General features: G+C 41.6%; 1 protein-coding gene across 1 annotated transcript in view; it reads left to right on the top strand.

Moving 5' to 3' along the window:
* Positions 1-244: 244 nt before the first annotated feature.
* The window catches only part of fndc7b (fibronectin type III domain containing 7b), a 68,036-nt gene continuing 52,336 nt past the window's right edge, over positions 245-15,944 (top strand). Inside the window, exons 1-8 of the mRNA XM_081386498.1 lie at positions 245-291; positions 406-675; positions 2,547-2,807; positions 12,124-12,396; positions 12,529-12,795; positions 13,212-13,472; positions 13,553-13,813; positions 15,607-15,870. Of these exons, the coding sequence (XP_081242624.1) occupies positions 12,147-12,396; positions 12,529-12,795; positions 13,212-13,472; positions 13,553-13,813; positions 15,607-15,870 (1,303 nt within the window). The 5' untranslated portion in view covers positions 245-291; positions 406-675; positions 2,547-2,807; positions 12,124-12,146. The remainder of the gene's footprint in view (positions 292-405; positions 676-2,546; positions 2,808-12,123; positions 12,397-12,528; positions 12,796-13,211; positions 13,473-13,552; positions 13,814-15,606; positions 15,871-15,944) is intronic.

Here is a 15,944-nt window from a genome sequence, read left to right as displayed (position 1 = left end):
AACACTCTTTTCCTTTTGTGCCTGCTGTAGCACCGGGTACATCTCAGATAACCTATTCAAAGGCAATATCAAGTACAGCCATCGGGCTAGAATGGGATTCGGTGCAAACAGCACAACAGTACTTTCTGCTGATAAATTCAGCATTGACCACGGAACAGTACAACTTTTCCTTTACAAACAATAGTGCAGTGGTTAGAAATCTTCGACCGGCAACTACATATGACTGTGTTGTGGTCACATCCAATGCTGGAGGTCTAGGAGCAAGAAGCAATGTCCGAACTGTCACTACATGTAAGTGAACCTTACCCCACTTCTTCACTTTGAAAGTCTGTGAAAAAATCAAATCAAACGCTACAGTATCATTACCTCACTACTCCCTAACCCCACTGATATCTTGACTCTCAGTGATACAGCCTCCAGCAGTGATCACAGTCCAACAGACGGGGACCCAGTCTGCCCGCATCAGTTGGCAACCTGTAGACAAAGTTCTAGTCTACCAAGTTACGGTCAAAAATTGGAATTCACAAAACACTATAATAAACTCAAACAATGTGTTTGGCATCACATTGGATGTGCAGAATATTTTACCCTGTTCTTCATACCAAATCTCAGTGTCTTCACTTAATCCTTTCTTGGAAGCTGGAGAACCCAAGCAGGTCAACTATACAACAAACAGTAAGCAAAGCATTTTTCGTTTGTATTATTATTTATATAAGACATTTATAGTTATCACTTTTTTAGATCTGATGGTACTCTAGATCAGGGGTGCCCAATCTTGCTCCTGCCGATCGACTGTTCTGCACAGTTCATCTCCAACCCTAATCAAACACACCTAAAGCAACCAATTAATGTCTTCAGGGTCACTTTAAAATTAAAGGCAGGTGTGTTTGATTAGGGTTGGAGATGAACTGTGCAGGACAGTCGATCGGCAGGAGCAGCATTGGGCACCCATGTTCTAGATGCTCTTGATAATGGAAATAGTGTACAGGTAATGGTAATAGTGATTTTCCAAATAGCGCATCCTTTTCTTGGTCAGGGACAATATTCCTACCAAAATTATAATCCTAACCTACCCCTGAATCAGAAGGAGATGACAGGATAACAAGAACCATAATCTTGTTTACACCTGGTATTAAAATGCGTTTTTGTCGTGAAAACACATTCAACCTGATTGCTTTCATAGTGTAGACTCTTGCGTTTGAACAGCCACTAAAGAATGTCTACTCTACTGACTCAATTTTTAATCATTGTGGGACATGGAAAGTCCACCAAAACAAGTGATTCCCACTCGAAACATGCAATTTCTACGAGCGACTTTACGAACGTTCGTGTTCGTTCGTGACACATGAAATGTCACCTTGTAGAATGGCTGGTAATTGTAGCACACACTTGTATTTTGAAATGTTTAATCTAACTGTTTTCATCTGATGTGCATTTTCTACGAGGCCAATAATCTATAAAAGCACAAAACTACAGATGGAGACACCAGCAAAATAGCTGAACCAAAAAGATAAAGAAAATACCTTTTTCAAAAAGAGGAAATTAATGTCATTTTAGAGGAGGTGGAGCTGTACAAACATATTATTTTCAGCAGGTTTAAGGGCAGTCATACAAATAAACAAAAACAAAAAATCTGGGAGGATATTGCTACAAAAGTAAGGACAACTTAACAGGGAGGAAGAGGAGGAAGACAAAGATGACATGGACCACATGATGGCCAACCAAGAAATGTCCAATACATGGCTGGTTTTCTTGCATGTCAGCAAGACATATACAGATTTTTTTTTTAGTTCATCCCTATTTTTTACTTTGAAACATATAACATTTTTTTTTTCATTAAATTAATTTAGATTCAAATTATTAGATTTAATATTTCTATTTTTTTTTTTTTTTTTTTTTTTTGGTTTCTGCCCTATTTAATTATTTAATTTATTCATTAAAAAAAAAAAAAAAAAAAAAGTAATAAAGTAAAGTACAATCAAAACCTTATAATCACATTGCACTTGAATAAAGTTAAAGGTGTAATTTGCCAGTTGTCCTGCAGGTGACCTCATACCTCAAGGATTTACGATTACTCCAGAGCACTCGTAGATCTACGATGATTTTCAAGTGCTACTTAAGTTACGATGCTTTTGGGAAACAGACCGTAATATTAAGATCAGTCGTATGATCGTTTTTACAATGTACTAAGGCTTACGATGCTTTTGGAAACGCAGCCCTGGTTGGTTGATTAGAATGCTGTTCAAGGCCCAACCCCAGCCCTAAACCTAGCCATTATCTTTAAATCATCATTTGATAGCGATGTTGTTCCAGGACTAACAAAGATGTCGATCCACAAACTTGCCCTACTTGGGTAAATCAAGTTAAGCTTGAAATGGTAGTGTGATGAGATGAAACCATGGGGAACTGTAAGAGTGCTATGCTTTGAATAAATAAATAAAGCCTGTTAATTATGGAAAATTGTTAACTCTCTTCAATATCAGTTTTGTCCATTAATTCAGAAGCTTTTTCACACGTCTCTCTCTCTCTCTTTCTCTCTCTGCCAGCTTTGGGTCCAGTGACATCAGTCTCTGTGGACTACAGCTGTGCTAACAAATCTGCTGTGATCTCCTGGACAGCTGTGTTTGGAGCCACTGCCTACCGTGCCACTGCCATAAGCCAGAGTGGTGCAATTCTGTCCTGCACCTCAGACAGTACAAAGTGTCAAATCAGAAATCTAACATGTGGGGAGAACTATACAGTATATGCCACAGCCCTGTCAAATAACTGTGAGAGCACCGGCGATGCCACCACTTACTTTCAAACAGGTGAGATGATGGAACAAAAAAAATCTCCAACCTCTTTTCCTCTCATTCATCTTTCATAAACTTACTGGTGGCATTAAGGGAACTAATCTGAACAAGAATCAGCATTTTGCCAGCATTGTGTTGTGCATCCTGCATATCTATACTGCACTTCTCATTGTCAATGCCCTCTATTCATCCATGATGTTTAAAGACACCCGATCCAGTATAGAGAAGTCACACTTTCCCTGGAGGTAGCATTGTCTCTGCTGCATTGTTTTTGAATAGTCTCATAACAGCAAGTGTTATTTTGTTATGCTGACCCATTTCAGATAGATTTCTGCTGTTAGACAAAGAGCCGGGTCACAGTTTGGGTGGGAAGCGAGAAATTGCTCTTCATTCAATAGAGCTGTATTTGTTACATGAAAGATATGATGCTTATTGCCATTTATCTTGATTGTGAGGTCGTGAATGTGGCACATCATCTGAGAAGTCGTTGATAGTGTGTTGATAATCCACTTTAAAGGGATAGTTCACACAAATATGAACATTTTGTCGAAACTCGTAAGACTTTTGGTTATCTTTGGAACACAAATTAAGATATTTGTGATCAAATCTGAGAGCTTTCTGTCCCTCCACTGACAGCTACGCAACTACCATTTTGAAGCTTCAAAAAGTTCATAAAGAGATCGTAAAACTAATCCATATGAATTGAGTGGATTAGTCAAAATTTTCTGAAGAGACTTGATCACTTTTATATGATGAATCGATTTAATTTAGGTTTTTATTCACATTTAAACATTGATCATTAAACATGAGCAAAAGCTCAACTTGCTTGACATTCAAGAAAAAAAAACTCTTATGGAAGCTCAAACGTGCTGCGTAACACGAGAATGAACCTCATTGGTTCTTGCTGAAGCTCAAACGATCTGCGTAACAGGAGAATGAACCTCATTGGTTCTTGCTGAAGCTCGAACGTGCTGCGTAACATGAGAATGAACCTCATTGGTTCTTGCTGAAGCTCAAACGAGCTGCGTAACATGATAATGAACCTCATTGGTTCTTGCTGAAGCTCAAACGAGCTGCGTAACACGAGAATAAACCTCATTGGTTCTTGCTGAAGCTCAAACGATCTGCGTAACAGGAGAATGAACCTCATTGGTTCTTGCTGAAACTCGAACGTGCTGCGTAACATGAGAATGAACCTCATTGGTTCTTGCTGAAGCTCAAACGAGCTGCGTAACACGAGAATGAACCTCATAGGTTCTTGCTGAAGCTCAAACGATCTGCGTAACACGAGAATGAACCTCAATGGTTCTTGTAGAAGCTCAAACGAGCTGCGTAACACGAGAATGAACCTCATTGGTTCTTGTAGAAGCTCAAACGAGCTGCGTAACACGAGAATGAACCTCATTGGTTCTTGCTGAAGCTCAAACGATCTGCGTAACAGGAGAATGAACCTTATTGGTTCTTGCTGAAGCTCGAACGTGCTGCGTAACATGAGAATGAACCTCACTGGTTCTTGCTGAAGCTCAAACGAGCTGCGCAACACGAGAATGAACCTCATTGGTTCTTGCTGAAGCTCAAACGTGCTGCGTAACACGAGAATGAACCTCATTGGTTTTTGCTGAAGCTCAAACGTGCTGCGTAACATGAGAATGAACCACATTGGTTCTTGCTGAAGCTCAAACGTGCTGCGTAACACGAGAATGAACCTCATTGGTTCTTGCTGAAGCTCAAACGAGCTGCGTAACACGAGAATGAACCTCATTGGTTCTTGCTGAAGCTCAAACGTGCTGCGTAACACGAGAATGAACCTCATTGGTTTTTGCTGAAGCTCAAACGTGCTGCGTAAAACGAGAATAAACCTCATTGGTTCTTGCAGAAGCTCAATCGTGCTGCATAACATGAGAAGGAACCTCATTGGTTCTTGCAGAAGCTCAAACGTGATGCGTAACACGAGATTGAACCTCATTGGTTCTTGCAGAAGCTCAGGCGTGCTGCGTAACACGAGAAGGAACCTCATTGGTTCTTGCAGAAGCTCAAACGTGATGTGTAACACTAGATTAAACCTCACTGGTTCTTGCTTAAGCTCAAACGTGATGTGTAACATGAGAAGGAACCTCATTGGTTCTTGCAGAAGCTCAAACGTGATGCGTAACACGAGATTGAACCTCATTGGTTCCTGCAGAAGCTCAAACGTGATGCGTAACACGAGATTGAACCTCATTGCTTCTTGCAGAAGCTCAAACGTGCTGCATAACACGAGAAAGAACCTCATTGGTTCTTGCAGAAGCTCAAACGTGATGCGTAACACGAGATTGAACCTCACTGGTTCTTGCTGAACCTCAAACGTGATGTGTAACACGAGAATGAACCTCATTGGTTCTTGGTGAAGCTCAAACGTGCTGCGTAACACTAGAATGAACCTAATTGGTTCTTGAGGAAGCTCAAACGTGCTGCGTAACACGAGAATGAACCTCATTGGTTCTTGCTGAAGCTCAAACGTGATGTGTAACACGAGAATGAACCTCACTGGCTCTTGCTGAAGCTCAAACGTGCTGTGTAACAAAAGAATGAACCTCATTGGTTCTTGCTGAAGCTCAAACGTGCTGCGTAACACGAGAATTAACCTCATTGGTTCTTGCTGAAGCTCAAACGTGCTGCGTAGCACGAGAATTAACCTCATTGGTTCTTGCTGAAGCTCAAACGTGCTACATAACATGAGAAGGAACCTCATTGGTTCTTGCTGAAGCTCAAACGTGCTGCATAACATGAGAAGGAACCTCATTGGTTCTTGCAGAAGCTCAAACGTGATGCGTAACACGAGAATGAACCTCATTGGTTCTTGCAGAAGCTCAGACGTGCTGCGTAACACGAGAATGAACCTCACTGGTTCTTGCAGAAGCTCAAACGTGATGCGTAACACGAGAATGAACCTCATTGGTTCTTGCAGAAGCTCAGACGTGCTGCGTAACACGAGAAGGAACCTCATTGGTTCTTGCAGAAGCTCAAATGTGATGTGTAACACGAGATTGAACCTCACTGGTTCTTGCTGAAGCTCAAACGTGATGTGTAACATGAGAAGAAACCTCATTGGTTCTTGCAGAAGCTCAAACGTGATGCGTAACACGAGATTGAACCTCATTGGTTCTTGCAGAAGCTCAAACGTGATGCGTAACACGAGATTGAACCTCATTGGTTCTTGCAGAAGCTCAAACGTGCTGCATAACACGAGAAAGAACCTCATTGGTTCTTGCAGAAGCTCAAACGTGATGCGTAACATGAGATTGAACCTCACTGGTTCTTGCTGAAGCTCGAACGTGCTGCGTAACATGAGAATGAACCTCATTGGTTCTTGCTGAAGCTCAAACGAGCTGCGTAACACGAGAATGAACCTCATTGGTTCTTGTAGAAGCTCAAACGAGCTGCGTAACACGAGAATGAACCTCATTGGTTCTTGCTGAAGCTCAAACGAGCTGCGTAACACGAGAATGAACCTCATTGGTTCTTGTAGAAGCTCAAACGAGCTGCGTAACACGAGAATGAACCTCATTGGTTCTTGCTGAAGCTCAAACGTGCTGCGTAACACGAGAATGAACCACATTGGTTCTTGCTGAAGCTCAAACGTGCTGCGTAACAAAAGAATGAACCTCATTGGTTCTTGCTGAAGCTCAAACGTGCTGCGTAACAAAAGAATGAACCACATTGGTTCCTGCTGAAGCTCAAACGTGCTGCGTAACACGAGAATGAACCTCATTGGTTCTTGCTGAAGCTCAAACGTGCTGCGTAACATGAGAATTAACCTCATTGGTTCTTGCTGAAGCTCAAACGTGCTACATAACATGAGAAGGAACCTCATTGGTTCTTGCTGAAGCTCAAACGTGCTGCATAACATGAGAAGGAACCTCATTGGTTCTTGCAGAAGCTCAAACGTGATGCGTAACACGAGAATGAACCTCATTGGTTCTTGCAGAAACTCAGACGTGCTGCGTAACACGAGAATGAACCTCATTAGTTCTTGCAGAAGCTCAAACGTGCTGCGTAACACGAGAATGAACCTCATTGGTTCTTGCTGAAGCTCAAACGTGCTGCGTAACACGAGAATTAACCTCATTGGTTCTTGCTGAAGCTCAAACGTGCTGCGTAACACGAGAATTAACTTCATTTGTTCTTGCTGAAGCTCAAACGTGCTACATAACATGAGAATTAACCTCATTGGTTCTTGCAGAAGCTCAAACGTGCTGCATAACATGAGAAGGAACCTCATTGGTTCTTGCAGAAGCTCAAACGTGATGTGTAACACGAGAATGAACCTCACTGGTTCTTGCAGAAGCTCAAACGTGCTGCGTAACACGAGAATGAACCCCATTGGTTCCTGCTGAAGCTCAAACGTGCTGCTTAACACGAGAATGAACCTCATTGGTTCTTGCTGAAGCTCAAACGTGCTGCGTAACACGAGAATGAACCTCATTGGTTCTTGCAGAAGCTCAAACGTGCTGCGTAACACGAGAATGAACCTCATTTGGTTCTTGAGGAAGCTCAAACGTGATGCGTAACACAATAATGAACCTCATTGGTTCCTGCAGAAGCTCAAACGTGCTGCGTAACATGAGAATGAACCTCATTGGTTCTTGCAGAAGCTCAAACGTGCTGCGTAACACGAGAATGAACCTCATTGGTTCTTGCTGAAGCTCAAACGTGCTGCGTAACACGAGAATGAACCTCATTTGGTTCTTGAGGAAGCTCAAACGTGATGCGTAACACAATAATGAACCTCATTGGTTCTTGCTGAAGCTCAAACGTGCTGCGTAACACGAGAATGAACCTCATTGGTTCCTGCTGAAGCTCAAACGTGCTGCTTAACACGAGAATGAACCTCATTTGGTTCTTGAGGAAGCTCAAACGTGATGCGTAACACAATAATGAACCTCATTGGTTCCTGCAGAAGCTCAAACGTGCTGCGTAACACAAGAATGAACCTCATTGGTTCTTGCAGATGCTGAAACGTGCTGTGTAACACAATAATGAACCTCATTGGTTCCTGCTGAAGCTCAAACGTGCTACGTAACACAAGAATTAACCTCATTGGTTCTTGCTGAAGCTCAAACGTGCTGCATAACACGCGAATGAACCTCATTTGGTTCTTGCAGAAGCTCAAACGTGATGTGTAACATGAGAAGGAACCTCATTGGTTCTTGCAGAAGCACAAACGTGATGCGTAACACGAGAATGAACCTCATTGGTTCTTGCAGAAGCTCAGATGTGCTGCGTAACACGAGAAGGAACCTCATTGGTTCTTGCAGAAGCTCAAACGTGATGTGTAACACGAGATTGAACCTCACTGGTTCTTGCTGAAGCTCAAACGTGATGTGTAACATGAGAAGGAACCTCATTGGTTCTTGCAGAAGCTCAAACGTGATGCGTAACACGAGCTTGAACCTCATTGGTTCTTGCAGAAGCTCAAATGTGATGCGTAACACGAGATTGAACCTCATTGGTTCTTGCAGAAGCTCAAACGTGCTGCATAACACGAGAAAGAACCTCATTGGTTCTAGCAGAAGCTCAAACGTGATGCGTAACATGAGATTGAACCTCACTGGTTCTTGCTGAAGCTCAAACGTGATGTGTAACACGAGAATGAACCTCATTGGTTCTTGGTGAAGCTCAAACGTGCTGCGTAACACTAGAATGAACCTCATTGGTTCTTGAGGAAGCTCAAACGTGATGTGTAACACGAGAATGAACCTCATTGGTTCTTGCTGAAGCTCAAACAATCTGTGTAACAGGAGAATGAACCTCATTGGTTCTTGCTGAAGCTCGAACGTGCTGCGTAACATGAGAATGAACCTCATTGGTTCTTGCTGAAGCTCAAACGAGCTGCGTAACACGAGAATGAACCTCATTGGTTCTTGCTGAAGCTCAAACGTGCTGCGTAACACGAGAATGAACCTCATTGGTTTTTGCTGAAGCTCAAACGTGCTGCGTAACATGAGAATGAACCACATTGGTTCTTGCCGAAGCTCAAGCGTGCTGCGTAACATGAGAATGAACCTCAATGGTTCTTGCAGAAGCTCAAACGTGCTGCGTAACACGAGAATGAACCTCATTAGTTCTTGCAGAAGCTCAAACGTGCTGCCTAACACGAGAATGAACCTCATTGGTTCTTGCTGAAGCTCAAACGTGCTGCGTAACACGAGAATTAACCTCATTGGTTCTTGCTGAAGCTCAAACGTGCTGCGTAACACGAGAATTAACCTCATTGGTTCTTGCTGAAGCTCAAACGTGCTGCGTAACATGAGAATGAACCTCATTGGTTCTTGCAGAAGCTCAGACGTGCTGCGTAACACGAGAATGAACCTCATTGGTTCTTGCAGAAGCTCAAACGTTATGTGTAACACGAGATTGAACCTCACTGGTTCTTGCTGAAGCTCAAACGTGATGTGTAACATGAGAAGTAACCTCATTGGTTCTTGCAGAAGCTCAAACGTGATGCGTAACACGAGATTGAACCTCATTGGTTCTTGCAGAAGCTCAAACGTGATGCGTAACACGAGATTGAACCTCATTGGTTCTTGCAGAAGCTCAAACGTGCTGCATAACACGAGAAAGAACCTCATTGGTTCCTACAGAAGCTCAAACGTGATGCGTAACACGAGATTGAACCTCACTGGTTCTTGCTGAAGCTCAAACGTGATGTGTAACACGAGAATGAACCTCATTGGTCCTTGGTGAAGCTCAAACGTGCTGCGTAACACTAGAATGAACCTCATTGGTTCTTGAGAAAGCGCAAATGTGATGTGTAACACAAGAATAAACCACATTGGTTCTTGCCGAAGCTCAAACGTGCTGCGTAACACGAGAATGAACCTCATTGGTTCTTGTTGAAGCTCAAACGTGCTGCGTAACACGAGAATTAACCTCATTGGTTCTTGCTGAAGCTCAAACGTGCTGCGTAACACGAGAATGAACCTCATTGGTTCTTGCAGAAACTCAGACGTGCTGCGTAACACGAGAAGGAACCTCATTGGTTCTTGCAGAAGCTCAAACGTGATGTGTAACACGAGATTGAACCTCACTGGTTCTTGCTGAAGCTCAAACGTGATGTGTAACACGAGAATGAACCTCACTGGTTCTTGCAGAAGCTCAAACGTGCTGCGTAACACGAGAATGAACCTCATTGGTTCCTGCTGAAGCTCAAACGTGCTGCTTAACACGAGAATGAACCTCATTGGTTCTTGCTGAAGCTCAAACGTGCTGCGTAACACGAGAATGAACCTCATTGGTTCTTGCAGAAGCTCAAACGTGCTGCGTAACACAAGAATGAACCTCACTGGTTCTTGCAGAAGCTCAAACTTGCTGCGTAACACGAGAATGAACCTCATTTTGTTCTTGAGGAAGCTCAAACGTGATGCGTAACACAATAATGAACCTCATTGGTTCCTGCAGAAGCTCAAACGTGCTGCGTAACACGAGAATGAACCTCATTGGTTCTTGCTGAAGCTCAAACGTGCTGCGTAACACGAGAATGAACCTCATTTGGTTCTTGAGGAAGCTCAAACGTGATGCGTAACACAATATTGAACCTCATTGGTTCTTGCTGAAGCTCAAACGTGCTGCGTAACACGAGAATGAACCTCATTGGTTCCTGCTGAAGCTCAAACGTGCTGCGTAACACAATAATGAACCTCATTGGTTCCTGCAGAAGCTCAAACGTGCTGCATAACACGAGAATGAACCTCATTGGTTCTTGCAGATGCTGAAACGTGCTGCGTAACACAATAATGAACCTCATTGGTTCCTGCTGAAGCTCAAACATGATGCGTAACAATAATGAACCTCATTGGTTCCTGCAGAAGCTCAAACGTGATGCGTAACACGCGAATGAACCTCATTTGGTTCTTGCAGAAGCTCAAACGTGATGCGTAACAATAATGAACCTCATTGGTTCCTGCTGAAGCTCAAACGTGCTGCGTAACACGAGAATGAACCTCATTGGTTCTTGCTGAAGCTCAAACGTGATGCGTAACACAATAATGAACCTCATTGGTTCCTGCTGAAGCTCAAACGTGCTGCGTAACACGAGAATTAACCTCATTGGTTCTTGCTGAAGCTCAAACGTGCTGCGTAACACGAGAATTAACCTCATTGGTTCTTGCTGAAGCTTAAACGAGCTGCGTAACACGAGAATTAACCTCATTGGTTCATGCAGAAGCTCAAACGTGATGCGTAACACGCAAATGAACCTCATTTGGTTCTTGCAGAAGTTCAAACGTGACGCGTAACACAGTAATTAACCTCATTGGTTCCTGCAGAAGCTCAAACGTGATGTGTAACACAAGAATGAACCTTATTGGTTCCTGCAGAAGCTCAAACGTGATGCGTAACACTAGAATGAACCTCATTGGTTCTTGCAGAAGCTCAAACGTGATGCGTAACACTAGAATGAACCTCATTGGTTCTTGCTGAAGCTCAAACGTGCTTCGTAACATGAGAACGAACCTCATTGGTTCTTGAAGAATCTAAATTAAATCAAATTGAATAATTGAATAAAAGCCTAAATTAAATCTGTTCACATTATAAAGTGATCACGTCTCTTCAGACGTGTATATATAAAAAAAATTGGACAGACAAATGCAAGCAACAAACTCTAGTGCTCAAGGGGACGATAGAGGTATCTTCAAATGTCTGTGCAATTAATCTGGGTGTTACATTTTTCAAGAAGTTAGCAATACAAATGTTTAACTATACATTGAAATTTTTAGATTTAAAATATTAGACCAACAAATTTTCACCAAACTGTTGCTGAGTCATAATTACGGAGAAAATGTTACAGTGCCACTGGTGGCAATGCTGAGAATACAATGAATACTTCTAAATTGTACTCTGGTTTCAGTGCAGTTTCAATTCTCTGCATCTGAGAAACTGACCTTCAACGTGACAAAATTCCACTGGGCCTATGCATTGTTCCCCATTTTGAAACTTGAGGAATGGCAGTATAAGTAGACTTTCAGTTAACTCTCAAAATAAAAGAGTTATTTTGAACTCTTTTCAAAATCACACAAGAGCTATCCCAGGTGTTGTGTGATCTCAGAGTGGTGTTCTCCCTAGAGAACATCTTCTTTTTTGAGTCTTGTGGTCTACATTACATGCATCACTCTTTTCAGAGCAGCAAGAATTGGAGTAACAATACACTGAAACCCATTATAGAAATTCAAATAACAAGATTAAAAGATTGAGGACACCAAGGACTTTGCTTTGTATTGGCAATTTTATTTGTTCTTCCTTTCATGCTTATCTAACTAAACTTTTATCCTTTTCTTTCCATGCACACCTACAGTTCCCTGCTCCCCATCCAATCTGATGCTATACCGGGAGTGCAGCAGCAATGTCATTGTTTTTTCCTGGACTCCAAATAATTACTCAGCTTACTACCTTGCGAGGGCCGTTGACTCCAACAACAAAATAATGGAATGTATGACCAGAGACACATCCTGCTTCTTTACCGACACCACATGTGGACTCCTTTACACCTTCACAGTCTCTGGTCTATCATCGTTGGTTGGAGAGCAGTGTACCACCGCAACCAGTTCATCCATACAAATACGAACCGGTAACAATAAATATTTTCTGTCAAATTGTAAATGTTTATCTTGACTGTAGGCTTAAGTAAGCCTAAATCTTGACTTTAGGCTTGACTAAACTCACATTATAACACTTATTTAACTTTAATCTCACTCCTCAGCACCCTGTCCAACAAGGAACATGCAGTCATCAACAAACTGTCAGACAGGCCTTCTGACCAGCAGCTGGGAAGGTGCAGAGGGAGCAACGAGTTACATAGTAGAGGCTTTTGGTAACATTGATAACCAGAGCCACTATATGTGTAGCTCAGTGACACACAACTGCACAATCCCTGGCATTCACTGTGGGGAGAGTCTCACCATGATAATCACCGCTGCTGACGATGAGTGCTCCAGTGTTCTGTCTCTGGGAGAAGTAGGCCATACACGTAAGTGACATCGCCCCCTGGTGGACAAACAATATGAGCACATGCACACAATTAGTCTATCAGAGCAAAACAAAAAATAATGAATTAGTGAAATAGGTGATACAGTGGCTCAGTGGATATCACTGCGACCTCACATCAAGAAGGTCCCTGGTTTTACATTAAAGAATCAATACGACAAGTGGTTCTTGGAAGCTATAAATTACATTTTGCCAACTTGCACCAAACTTAGTCACTGAATTAGACTGCCCTCCATAATTTCAACCACATACCTTCTCCCGCAACCCTGTCCTCCAAAGAAATGCAAGCAAACCTGAATGTGGAAAAATTTGCTGTTTATGTGACAATTTCCACATGCTTTAAATATTCTTATGCTGTTGTTTATGTTTTTGTGTTTTTTTTTATTTTTTTTTATCCAGCCCCCTGCGTACCTCAAAATGTGACCGCAGTGATGGACTGCAGCTCAAATTCCATCAGTTTGAGATGGCAGGCCTCCTTAGGTGCTTTCGTATACATTGCCACGGTGGTGGATCAGTTCGGGACTGTTCACACTTGTATATCAATGGATCCAAATTGCCAGATAACTGGGCTTAGCTGTGGAACCATGTACAGTGCTTTTGTGATCGCATCCAACTTCATATGCAACAGCTCCTTAAGCTCCACCATCAGTGTAGAAACAGGTACACACATGCAGATATACAAGAGTGTAATTATCGTGACGTCTGACATCTCATAACCAACTCCTTGCCCCCTCTTTCAGCTCCCTGCCCCCCTGGGGATGTACAAGCTCTGCTGGACTGTCAAGAGAACCAGGCGTTGGTGAGCTGGCTCGGATCTCGGGATATGATATCCTTCACTGCCACCATGGAGGACCAGGTCGGTGGTCTTCTCAGCTGCAGCACCACTGCCAGCAGCTGCCGTATCCCCAACCTGAAGTGCGGCCAAGCTTACGCCGTTAGTGTCATTCACCATGATGGAATCTGTCCCAGTATGCCTTCCCAAGCCATACAAATGAAGTCTGGTAAGGGAGGTTTAGTGCTCTTCGCTTCTGTTATAGGGTTTTCAAGGTGCATTCACACTTATAACAAATAAAATCACCGGAGGTCACCAGTCTCTGCTGTTGGTTTCTAGACGGTGTTCTTTCTCAACTGTTTATTATTAATGATTTATCTGTGCGCATCATTATTTTTAACTTAATTGGTTATTTTTTTAATTCATATTGTTTTTGACGTGAATAAGCTTTAAATAAATGTAAACAAAAGTAAATTATACTGCACGATGGCAGCATAAAAAACGTAGCTTATTATACTGCACATAAGGTTATTATATTACCTTATTATACTGCACATAAGGTTATTATATTACCTTATTATACTGCACATAAGGTTGTACAATCAGAAGTAATTCCAGTGCTATTCTTTTAAACAGTCTATTCATCAAAGAATCTTGAAAAAAAAGGTAACATTTTATTTTACAGTGTCCTTGTTACATGTACTTACCATATTAATAACAGTAAATTATGCATAATTACATGCAACTAACCCTCAACCAACCCTAATCCTACCCTGACACTATAGTAGGTACATGTAGTTAATATATATCACTCAGTACTTAAATATATAATTACACTGTAACAATGACACCTTAAAATAAAGTGTAACCCCCCCAAAAAATCTACAAAAATATAAAGTAGCACAACTCTTTAACATTGATAGCAATCAGAAATGTTTTTTGAGCATCAAATCAGCATGCTCTCTGAAGGACCTTGTGACACCGAAGACTGAAGAGTAATGATGCTGAAAATTCAGCTTTGTTTAGGCTACAGGAATAAATAATATTTTTTCAATATACTGTATTTGTCACATTCACTCTAAGGGATGAATAAATGAGACAAAGTAATTCCAATATAAATGTAGTTTATAGTCCAAGTGATGAAACACAAATGAAACAGTGTGCAAGGACAAACAATACCGGACAAAGAACTGAATGCAAAGAGGAACTTAAATACACAGTGATAATGAACTAAATACAGACTGGTGTGCTTGTTAAATGAATGTCCACGAAAACTGATTAGTGGCGGGAAATTAGAACAAAGGAAACAGATAATTGAAGAGAAACAAACTAAAAGTCCAAGAAAATGAAACTAAAGCTAAAGTGAACATAATGGTGACAATATATTTACATAACAACAGTTCTTTAAAATGACAATAATATTTCACAATATTGTTGTTTTACTGTCATTTTGATCTAATAATTGCAGCCTTGGTAAGCAGAATAAACTTTCAAAAACATTTAAAAAAAAATCGTTAAAACGTAAAAAAACAGATCCCAAGGTGTTAAACGTTAGAACAACGTTCTATCAGACAACGGAATGAATATGAATATGTTAACCAGCAGTCCAATAAGTCACTAGATTTGTCATTAGTCGCTTTAAAAAAAAGGTCACTAAAGGAGTCTAAAAAGTCAATAATCTGGTGAAAAAGTCCCTAAGGTAGCAAGACTGGTCAGCAGTGAGTTTAGCTCCAACCCAAATCAAACATACTGGAACAAACTAATCAAAGTCTTCAGAATATCTAGAAAGATAAAGGCAGACAAGTTTGATCAGTTTTGGAGCTAAACTCTGCAGGACAGTGGAAACCCCTGACCCCCAGCATTGTGAAACTGTGCATGGACAAGCACCCTCAAAACTTATTTTTTTTAATTAATAACATTAAATTAACTTTACTTAACCAAATACCTTCTCTGGCCAGATATCTGAAGAACTTTCAAACTCCTTCCATACCAGATAATAAAGCTAAAATGATCTCTCCACAGTGCCGTGTGGTCCAACACATGTTCGGGGTGAGGTACAGTGCCTCTCAGGGGTTCTCTCAATGAGCTGGGACAGGACAGAAGCTGCTGAAGGTTATATTGCCACTGTGGTCTCCACGAGCACTGGAGGACTGGTTTACTGTAACTCCACCATGCCTGCCTGTAACGTGAGCAATCTTCAGTGCGGTGATGCGTACTCTGTGCAGGTCAGGTCGTACAACGGCTCCTGTCTGAGCATGCTCAGTGAACCTTTAGTGATTAGAGAAGGTGAGGCACTGGTACACTCTCAAAACATTAGTTTCATATTGTCATTTGACTTCAGTGTGCCATTTGAGTGTTAT

This window comes from Scardinius erythrophthalmus (assembly GCF_964197995.2).
Source record: "Scardinius erythrophthalmus genome assembly, chromosome: 15".
Classification (NCBI taxonomy): Eukaryota; Metazoa; Chordata; class Actinopteri; order Cypriniformes; family Leuciscidae; genus Scardinius; species Scardinius erythrophthalmus.
This window is presented reverse-complemented; position numbering and strand designations above follow the sequence as displayed.